The sequence below is a fragment of the Diceros bicornis genome, chromosome 5 (genome assembly GCF_020826845.1).
Source record: "Diceros bicornis minor isolate mBicDic1 chromosome 5, mDicBic1.mat.cur, whole genome shotgun sequence".
Classification (NCBI taxonomy): domain Eukaryota; kingdom Metazoa; phylum Chordata; class Mammalia; order Perissodactyla; family Rhinocerotidae; genus Diceros; species Diceros bicornis.
In genome coordinates this window covers 26,883,288-26,894,853 of record NC_080744.1, presented here as the reverse complement: position 1 = coordinate 26,894,853, position 11,566 = coordinate 26,883,288, and the positions used below count along the sequence as shown (strand labels likewise).

General features: G+C 39.7%; 1 gene segment (V, D, J or C); it reads left to right on the top strand.

Annotated features, from left to right (window-relative positions):
* Positions 1-341: 341 nt before the first annotated feature.
* Positions 342-871, top strand: LOC131405494 (T cell receptor alpha variable 18-like). The segment is given in 2 exon segments: positions 342-384; positions 516-871. Coding segments are annotated over 2 exon segments (399 nt in total).
* The last annotated feature ends 10,695 nt before the right edge of the window (positions 872-11,566 follow it).

Here is an 11,566-nt window from a genome sequence, read left to right as displayed (position 1 = left end):
GTTGTGAACATATAAAGCGAATGTTTAGTGCTTTCTACTTATAGTCACAGCCCATTCTTCTGTACCTATCCTTCAGGCAATTTTTAGAAGGAATAGGGTCAGAAATGGCTGAGGTGCAATTTTCGGCATGACCATCAGGCAGCGCTGCTTCCTTCAGATGTGGTTACACGTTTTTTCAGGCAGTAGTTTGACTCGCCTTCCTTTGTAGCCACAAAACAGACTGTTGCTGTGCAGAAGGGGCTCTTAGTTTATGAGTGAGGAGTTTCTATAAGATCTCCCTGGACACTAGCCTATTGGATTTGGTGTACTCCAGGGAGCAAGGATTATTTTCTTCTGCAAAGATGCTTTCTGCCACCTGCTTAGTTCTTGTGATCTTAATACTCAGTAAGTAACAATTTATCCTAAATGTTAGTGGCTTTTCATTTTTCTGTAATCATAGATAACCTTTCGTTTTCTTCTCTGGCTGAAAACTCTCCTCCTGTACATTCTAACATAACAGAGTAATTATTTTCTAGGAGGGACCAATGGAGACTCAGTGACCCAGACAGAAGGCCCAGTCATCCTCTCAGAGGGGGCACCTGTGATCCTGAACTGCACTTACCAGATCAGTTATTCAACTCCTTTCCTTTTCTGGTATGTCCAGTATCTCAATAAAGCTCCTCAACTCCTGCTGAAGAGCTCAACAGAGAACCAGAGGTCAGCGCATCAAGGTTTTCAGGCCAACCTTGTTAAGAGTGACAGCTCCTTCCATCTGCAGAAACCCTCAGTGCAAATGTCAGACTCGGCCGTGTACTACTGTGCTCTGAGAGACACAGTGAGGGGGACTGCAGGGGGAGCTGAGCACAAACCCACAGGGCATAGGAGGGGCTGAAGGTGAGCTGCCCTAGGAGGGAGAGTTACATTCTCTCCCTAGACAGTGTTGAGTTTATTTAGAGTTTCTTCAGGACAATGAACCAAGCTCAGATGTAATTCCTAGAAACCTAGAGGTTGGGAATTGCTCTGCAGGTGGGATAAGGTGATGTCAGTGTTGAAGAGAACCCAATCTTTGATCCCCGGAAGTGCCCATTCTCAGCCAGGAAGGCTCCTCTCTTCTCCAAACTACAAAACCTCTCATAGGAAATAGTTCCAGGAAAACCTTGTCATGGGATTAATCTCTCCCAATATATTTTAAATATTTAAAAGCCCAAGAAATCTTGTGTTTTTCATGCAACATTCATGAACCAAACAAGGGGCATAGAATCTGATCTTTAGTATCCTGCATAATCTCGGCAACTAAGCAGGGCTTTGCCCCTCCCTGGCTCAGTCCCTGCTGCAGACAGTTCAACCCAGCTCCCCATTAACCCTTCATTCCATAAAGCTGCCCAGGAAACACTGCTATGGAGGGACTCTCAGGCTGACACTGAGGGACGTCCCCTCCTCCCGTCCACATTACACATTAGGTGAGAGGCAGCCAGTCAGGAAAGGCTGTGTCCAGGGAGTCCTCACTCTGCGTGTTCAATCTCCTTTCCCATCACCAGATCTTTAAATCCCAAGGATGTGATGTGGTCAGTCACTTGGGTTGGGCTTTAGATTCGATGATAATTCCTCTGAAAGGAGGCCAGGATTTTGACCCATCTCAGCTCTTTAAACTAAAACATTTCAATATTCTTATATGTTTCTCTGTAAAACAAGAAAGACCTGTATGCAAAGACCATGGATGCCTCTCACAGGAAGAACCCACGTCAGTCTATAGAGGAAGAAATATAAAGAGTATAGAGAATAGGAAAGTATATTAGTCGGCTCGGGCTGCCATAACAAATACCACAGGATGGGTGGCTTAAGCAACAGAAATTTATTTTTTCACAGTTCTGGAGGCCTGGACCCAAGATTTAAGTACCAGCAAGTTAGGTTCCTGGCGAGTCTCTCTTCCTGACTGGCAGACGGCTGCCCTCTTACAGTGTCCTCACGTGACCTTTCCTCTGTACGCAAGTGCAGAGAGAGAGAGAGACAGATCTAATATCTCTTTCTATTCTTACAAAGACACCAGTCCTATTGGATTAGGGCCCCTCCCTTATGATCTCATATTACTTTATTACTTCCTCAAAAGACTATATCTGTCTCCAGATATAGTCACATTGGAGGTCAGGGCTTCAGCATATGAATTTTAGGGAGACACAATTCAGTCCATAAGAGAAAGATACACACTATTATTAACTAGGGAGCCAGATGGATGATGTAATCCCATGTTTCTGGATTCCCAATTTCAGCCATAATAGCAGACACAGGAAAACAAGGGTCTCTCACCTGAACATTGGTCAAACTTCAAACCATAGGATAAACAACTCTCAATTTTAATAATAAACAATGGAGAATTCTCTTGGGCTCTTTTTACTGACCTTATGACTTCAGCTGCACTGTAAATTGAGAAGTTGACGGAGATGGGAGCAAGGAGACCCAGGATTTATTCCTCCCGTGCCTCCTTTGTTAGTTATTCTTGGTTTGCCGTTTCACCCAAATCCTTGCTTCCTCCCCATCTGTCCTGTTCTATGCCCTGGTAGTCCAACCTCTGTGGGTGGGAAGAGAGAGAGATAAAGTATATTTTTTTGCCCCCTGCCTGCTAGGATGTGGTGGTTCTGACATTGGCTAATGGACTAAATGTTTGAGTCCCTCAAAATTCATATGTTGGAGTGCTAACCCCCAATGACTTGGAGTTTGGAGGAGGAACCTTTGGGAGGTAATTAGGTTTGGATGAGAGAGGGGCCTCCTTGATGGGATTAGTGTCCTTATTCTTTTTAAGACCTTTTTTGGGGGGCAATATAATAAACACAAAAAAGGCCCCACCTAGGACAACACAATCAAAATTCTGAAAAAAAAATCAAAGATCAGACTTTAAAAAGCGGTCAGAAGAAAAAGACAGATACAGTACATGCATGTAGGAAGAATAATACAAATGATAATCGACTTTTTACCAAAAACACTGGAAACCAGAAGACAATGAAAAAACATATTTAAAGTGCTGAAAGAAAAAAAAAATGACCACCTAGAATTCTGTGGCCAGCAAACATATCCTTTAGAAACAAAGGCAAAATAAATATATTTTGAGAGAGACAGAAGTGAAGATCACTTGTCTCCAGCTGACCTGAGCACAAGAAATGCTGAAAGAAAGTCTTCATGCTATACAGATGTCACATGGAAACTCAGATTCACAAAAAGAAGCAAAGAATGCTAGAAAGAGTACATATCTGGGCAAAATTTTAAAAGTTTTCTTGGTAATTTTAATAACATAATTTACTTTTAAAAGCTATTGTCTCTTTAAATCAAAATTAAAACAAAGTGTTGTAGGTGTTTATAATGTTTTTGATGTAAAAAGAAGATATTTTCTTCATAAAGGAAAATAATGTTATTTGAAAATGAACTGGGATAAATTAAAGATGCACATTTTAATCTCAAAAGCTACCGCTGTACTAAAAATAGCACGAAACAAGTAGACAATATCTTTGAGACCTCAGAGTAGGCAGAGATTTCCTCAGCATGGTATAAAATATACTAACCATGAAAGAAAGATTGGTAAGCAGGACATAAGCAAAATTTAAAATTTCTACTTATCAAAAAACAATATGAAGAAAGTCAATAAACAAACTAAAGTCTGTAAAAAATATTCCAGAAAGATAAATCTTCAGAGAGATTATTTCCAGAATATATACAAGGAACTCTCATAAATCAACAGTAAAAGATAACACAACAACAAAACACATCAATAGGATGACTAATATGTACATAAAATACACTCAGCATCGTTAGTTATTAGGGAGATGCAAAGTAAACCCGTATTCAGATGCCATTCACCCTCACTAGAAGGACTAAAATAAGCCATCAAACAACCTCAAATATTGGCAAGTATATGAAACAACTGGACCTTTCACGAACCGCTGGTGGGAATGCAAAATGATAGTCAATTTGGGGAGGTGCTAAGGCCCAGCAAATCCACTAACAGGTCTTTACTGAAGAGAAGTGAAAACATAGAGCACAAATGCCCCATACAAAAATGTGTGTAGCAACCTTATTCATATTTGCCACAAACTGGAAACAACCCAAAGGTCTATCGAGAGGAGAATGTGCAAACAATTATGGTACATGAGGACTGTTTCTCAGTGATACAAAGGAATGAACCACTGACAGCAGCAGGGTGGGTCTCTAAATCCTTACATTGAGCAATAGAAGTCAGACTCTTCTGCCCAAACACTAATGATTCCATTTATATGAAATTCAAGAACATAAAAAACAAAACTATGGTTAGAAGGAAAAAGGTGGTTTCCTCTGGGAAGGAGGGTTTGACTGGAGAGGGGCACAAGGGGACTTTCTGGGGTGAAGGAAATATTCTCCATTTTGTGTGGGTGCTGACTATACAGGTATATAAAATTCTCAAACACATTGAAATGAGCATACAGGAACCATGATTTTATTGTAAGTAAATTATACTTCAATGAAAAACGAACCGCAATAAAATAAAATAACCTACACATAGAGAGATGGGAACCTGCAGAATTAGAGAGCTAGATGAATTGTCACAATTCCAAAAACCCAGGTAACCAGCATCCATATGGAGAAACAAGACATTGCCCATGTGCCAGGCCACTCCTGTCTTGACCACCCCAAGTAACCACGATCCTGACATCAACTGCACAGATTAGTTTTCTCTGTTTTTCTGCTTTATGCAAATAGAATCATTTAGCATGTTCTCCTGTATCTGGCTTCTTTTACACAATCTTACCTTTGTGAGATTTATTCGTATTATTATGTGTGGCTGTAGATCTTTATTCTCAGAGCTGTACAGTATTCCATTTTCTTTAATCATTTCATTTGTGTGTATTCAGCCTCTCAGAGCACATTAATGTCCCGCTAATCTTTGTTGATTTTGAGTCTCGAGCATTGTCAGAGGGGTTGGGAGTGGGCTGTAATCACAGTAGACAACAGCTGTTCTGTAATAATAAGAAAAGCACAAATAAATTTCTGCAATAACTACACAAAGCTGGACAAATTAATTTTCTCTGTGTATATTTTATTTTATTTTGGTTCTCTTCTTTATTGAGGTATAATATTTTTCTACAATGAAATGCGCAGATCTTACATGCTCGGTTCAATGTGCCTTGAGAATTACATACCTCCATGTAACAAAACAATATACAGAATATTTCCTTTACCCCAGACGCCCCCTTGTGCTTTTCTTCAGTCAAATCCCTCTTCCTAGAGACAACCACTTTCTGATATTTTTATCACTAGTGGAATCATCCTTGACATTTAAAAATTCTATTTTCTCATAATGTAACAGGGATGTTAGATGTCACTAAATTAATATATTCATTTAGGGAAGAAAAAATAAGTAGGTGATTAAAAGCAGCAATCAACTGACTCACAATGATAAATCAGCACATTGATGCTAGGCAAATCAGACACCAGCTTCCGTGCTGCTGAGACATAAAGCTATTGAGGTCCTGCTCCCAGTGAAAGCCTTTGAACCACAGCTGCTGTGGCAGTGGGATGAAGAGGCATTTGCAACTTTTGAATGGCTGCATTTTTGGTATAAGAAAATAAGGATGCATGATCTCGAAAGTTTGACTGTACTCATCTTGCCTACGGGGTGCAATATTCGAAAGCAATATTTTTTTTAGCATAATTGGTAATTACAGTACAAAATGACTAGATAGGCAGGTTAGAATCTCCAACCACATCAACAATGGCATGACACAGGCAAACTGATGTCAGCAAATCACATTTCCTGTCCTGGCACAGAAGCGTCTTACAGTTCAGTAATTGTGCACGTGCCCTGTCAGGCACAGGCCAGGTGTTGAGACCTGAATCTGAGACAGAACACAGCACATTTCACTCAGAGGAGAACTTCCAACATGCTGCTCTCTGGCCTGCTGAGAGTAGTCACAACCTGCATCTGCCTTGGTAAGGCTGGTAAAGATGGCCACAAACACAGCTCAGGCTCCTCTCAGCTCCCAAGTTTGGGGGTAGAGGCAGGTTATTACTGTCTGGAGGGTCTTTGGAGAGCAGAGTTAGAGGGCAGGGGACTCAGAACTCTCAGTCCTACATTAGTTCCATAAAACCTGATGGATACCACCAGGAGGATCAGCCTAATTCTCCTTCTCTTTATTTGCAGGATCCAGCATGGCCCAGAAGGTAACTCAAGCCCAGCCTGCAGTTTCTGTGCTGGAGAAGGAGGCTGCAACCTTGGATTGTGTATATGAAACTAGTAGTTATGGTTATTATTTATTCTGGTATAAACAAACACCAAGTGGGGAAATGATTTTCCTTATTCATCAGGATTCTTACAGTGAGCAAAATGCAACAAAGGATCCGTATTTTTTGAACTTCCGGAAACCAGCCAGTTCCATCAGCCTCAGCATCACAGCCTCAGAGCTCGGGGACTCAGCAGTGTATTTCTGTGCTCTGAGAGAGGTCACAGTGATGTGGGTGCCTGTGGGAGCCCCACAAAAACCTCAGATCTCAACATGAGGCATACCCGACCTGTGAACACCTGGGCGAGAGTCTCAGTGTGGACAGGAAGAGGCAGGGACCGTGTGAGCAGTGGTGGGGGGTTTAGAGGAGGAAGCTTCACTCTAAGGAAAATGCTCTATCTCTGGCTCAGAGAGCATATCTAAAATGTCACTCATCAAAAGATCTTTGTCTTCAGTTCTTTATCTTGAAGTAGATCAGTTGGCAAAATATTTAAAAAAAAATTTTTTTTGTGGTGATTCCGTTAAAGTGTCAGACCCCAAATCTAAATGGCTTCCCTGTTCCAGCCTGTGCTGCCAAAGTTGATGCTCGTCACACTGCACCCCAGATCCGTCCCGGTGTTAAAGGGGACTTCAGGAAGCTTCAGTGGAAGGACCAGGACCTCCCAGAGACTGAAGCTGGGTCTGTTCTCTTTCTTGTTCGTACTTTTGGTTTCAAGAAGGCCCCCCTCTGTCCCCTTCGGGTTACTCCCTGCCCTTCCAGGGAATCACCAACCCCACAGATCAGTTTTGCTGGTTTTTGAACTTTATATAAATAGAATAATATCATTTGGATTTTTTTATATCTAGATTCTTCTCTTAATATTATATTTCTAAGATTCATCCACGTTGTGTACAGTTTAGTTTGTTTGTTCTCATTGCTGTACGAATATACCACAGTTTATTTAGCCATCTACTTAAATGGTTATTTGGATTTTTCTAGTCTTTGGCTGCTATCAACAGTGTTGTTATGAATATTCTCATACATGCTCTTTGGTGGACATATTTACACACTGCTATTGGGCATATATGTTAGAATTTCTAGATTAAAGAGTACACCTATATCTGGCTTTAATTCTTCCACTACTTAAGCCCTCAAAAAGAGTACTAATGACTTCTGTGTTGTAAGTAACAGAAATTTTCAGTTCTCATCACAGCTGACCTCTCAGAAACTTTTGACACGTGAGTTGTGACCACTTACTCTTTCTTAAACTCTCTCTTCCTCAGGCTTCTCTGACAAACCACTCTCTGGGGTTCTTACCCACTTCCTGGGCTGCTTGCTTTTTGACTCCTGCACACGCTCTCATCTCCCTTCTGATCATTAACTGCTGGACGTTTGTGAGCTTTAGCCTTAGGCTGTCTCCTCTCCTGATGTCGTTCTCTCTGTGACGTTTTATCATGCCTGTGACTCACATATTTATGTCCCTGTACCAGGCCTCACCAGCTACTTTCTCTTAGCTTTGACTCAATTAAAAACATATGCCACCTATCTGTCATGTATATACGTAGATAAAAATAATAGAATAATCAGCCTTCTGGCCATAAATGTAGTACAGTAAGAGAAATTGTCATTGCAACCTAGAATGACCCTCTACATCCTCCGAACTCCTGGGCACTCATTTCAAACTCTGAGCAATCTTTTGAATCTCCCTAACTTGACTTGAGGAAGATTGGAAATGCCTCACCCCCACGGCTTCACTCCTAATCTCTCCAACTCTTAGTGAATTTTCAACTTTCTCATACATCTTTACTGTAGATAATAGGCTAAGGAAAGTAAAAAAAAAAAATGTTTTTTTTTTGTTTGTTTTGCAAGCTTCCCCAAGCATGTATTGTGGTCTCTTTCCATGTGGTCTCGTGTATTGAGGGCTCTCTCCCAAGTCCAAGACAAAAGGAAATGTTGCAGTTAATAAGCTTTTACATGTCTATACCTATATCTATACTTATTTATAGATTTTTAAAATTCCTGTTATGCCTATAACTGTGAGCTCTATAAGGTCGGGAAACATGTATGTACTTTATATTACACAGTATTTGGCACGTAGTGGTTGCACATTAAATATTTATTGACTGAAGAAGAATAATTAATTGATACATCAACAGACCCAGAACTTCTATCCTTTGGATGCTGTTAGATAAGCATGGATCAATTATTTCTTGTATTTGTCCATTTCTCATCACCATGAGAACACTCCTTCTTTTTGCATGTGCCATAAATTCCCTTTCTGTTTCTACGGATTTTTCTTATATGGCACTACTTCCAGGTTTGCAAATATGAGTCCTGCAAAGCTAAGAGTGGTAGTGGGGGAGGTGTCCAGGCTGAAAGAAAATCACAGTTAATTCAGCTCTGTGTCCCCATACTTTTTTTCTGTCATCCTAATTTCTGGGTACAAATGAAATGACCTTTGTACAGTAGGTGTTCTCCATACACTGGATGCTGCCCTTCTGTACAACTGGATGAGGTCAGACCATCTGTTGCCATTAGTCTTTACTATTACCATGGCTTGCTCTGCTTCTTTGCATATATTTTTTTCAAGTCTAGTGACCTAGTTGATTTACTTAGCTTTGGGGTAGTTTTACCATTGGGAGTCCTAGCCTAAGACTTAAGGAAAATGATCCTGTTTTTCTAATTTCCTGACTTTGTTTCCAAGGGCTGAATTACTTCAATCAAGAATCCTTTAGGGGCCGGCCCCGTGGCTTAGCGGTTGGGTGCGCGCGCTCCGCTGCTGGCAGCCCGGGTTCAGATCCCAGGCGTGCACCGACGCACCGCTTCTCCGGCCATGCTGGGGCCACGTCCCACATGCAGCAACTGGAAGGATGTGCAGCTGTGACATGCAGCTATCTACTGGGGCTTTGGGGAAAATAAATAAATAAATAAAATCTGAAAAAAAAAAAAGAATACTTTAAAGCTCCTGGATTCTTAACCCTTAAGAAAACTTTAGAAAGTATTACTCACAATTGCAATACTGGTCTTTTCAAAATCCCCCCACGAGAGATAAATCAGAACTCTGCCCCCGGGACAATAGGAAGAAGCATCACCACATTGTGGGGAACTGAGCTCTTTGGCCTTGGGACTGTGGCTGTGAAAAGAGGGAGATGAAAGCATGTAATTTAGAAAAAAGCAATAACAAAAAGAGGGATTTTTCATTCTTGGGGCAATTTGAAGAGAATATTCTTTTCTTCAAGCAACATGTGCTCAATTATCAGGAAAGAAGTTATAGACAAGGCAGGAGAATCTCACTTTTAGTTCAGCTTGATGACTTAAAGATGGATGGACATTTTTCTCAGAGAATTTGGAAATTCAAAAGAATGTGAATGTTAGGAAAGATTACAGTTATCCTTGATCATAAGATAGATGTAACCATGTTCCAAATTTGTACTAGAAATCATTGCCCTGTAATACATGATAGGGAATTTCAGAGGCTGATGAGTTGAGAAGGGTTTGGTTTGGGTCTTATAGTTTTAAATTTATTTTTCCATGGAGAAATCATAGTAAGTATAAAAAGGGAAATTTGCAGGCTCAAAATTTAAGAAGTTTTTTCACTCTCTATGAGAAGTCCTCAACCTACATTTTGGTTTTGCTGCTTTGAGCTGGTTACTTGATCACAGCAAACAGGTAAAGCTTAAGACAAAGATAATGACACATTCCTCTTAAAAAAAATCCTTTAAAATATGAGCATTATAAAAAATTAACTCAAAATGGATCATGGGCTTAAATGTAAAGCATAAATCTATGAAACTTTTAGAAAAAAGGTAGGAGAAATTCTTCAGGGCCTGGGGCTAGGTGAAGAGTTCTTAGATTTGATGCCAAAAGCATCACACACTCACACTCACACTCACACATTGGACTTCATTAAAATCAAAAACTTTTCCTCTGCAAAAGACCCTGTTAAGAATATGAAAAGATAAGCTACATACTGGGAGTAAATAATTACAAACCAGGTATCTGACACAGGACTTGTATCTAGAATATGTGAAGAACTCTCAAAACTCAACACTAAAAACAGCAAAAATCTGGAAACAGCCCATATGTCCTTCGATGGATGACTGGTTAAGCAAACTGTGGTAAACCCATACCTTGGAACACTACTCAGAAATAAAAAGGAATAACCAGGTTGGATACACCCAATAACTTGGAGAGATCTGATGGTTTTTTTACTCATGCTGAGTGAAAAAAAAAACAATGTCAAAAGGTTACTACTATATGATTCTGTTTATATAACACCATTGACATAACAAAATTGTAGAAGTGAGAAGAGGTTAGTGATGGTCAGGGGTTAATGATGGGAGGAGGGGATGCACGTGGCTACAGAGGGGTAGCATGGGGAAGTGCTGTGGTCATGAAATAGTTGTGCATCTTTATTGTGGCAGTGAATCGATACATATGATACACATGAATGCAAGAATCTGAAATATGTAAAGTTGCATAGAACTACACAAACACACACACATGAGTGCATATAAAAGTGGAAAACTAGATAAACTCTGTTGACTGTACCAGTGTCAGTTTCCTGGTTTAGATACTACTGGAGGAGAGGGGTGAAGAGACACTGGGACCTCTCTGTACATTTTTTGAAACTTCCATGAATCTATAATTATTTTAAATTAAAAATATTTTTTAAAATTAAAATTTTTGTAAAACTCCCAACTGTGAGTCATCTTCTCTGGCTCTGTTACACATCACACATTCAGCCCCTTGGTTCCTTTAGTTTCTACCCTGCAAAGAGCCCTTGCACTAATCGTGCAGTTAGCTTTTTCACCTTCTTTCTGAGATGCACATATTCAGAAATAGAGAAAAACTGTTTATTTATACAAATGGTGGTTAACTTAACAGGATAAACACGTGCTCAATGACAAAATCCAATGGTGTGTCATAGAATCAAACAAATTAAGCACTACTAGTTTGCCATAGATATCTTAGCCTAGTGTTGCTAATTTCAATATTCTTAGAAAAAACAGCTTGGGATTTAAGTCAAGATATTATTAAAGTTAATTTTCGTGAGGTAATTACTCTCTAAATTCAATAGCTCTTATTTCTGTAGGAATATGATATTGTCTAAAATATGATTACTTTGAAATTTTCACTTAATTATTTGAAACTAGACATGCTGATTCTAAAATTCAAGTGAAGACTAAATATGCAGAAAATCAGAAACAGTTTTGAAACAAGAATAATGGGGGTGGGGTGGAGACAAGCTCTATCACATTAAATAATATCATAAAGCTGGAATAATTAAAAATAGCTGCTACTAGCAAATGTGTAACTAGATAGGCTGATAGAAGAGAAGAGAGAAGAAAGAAACAGAAACAAA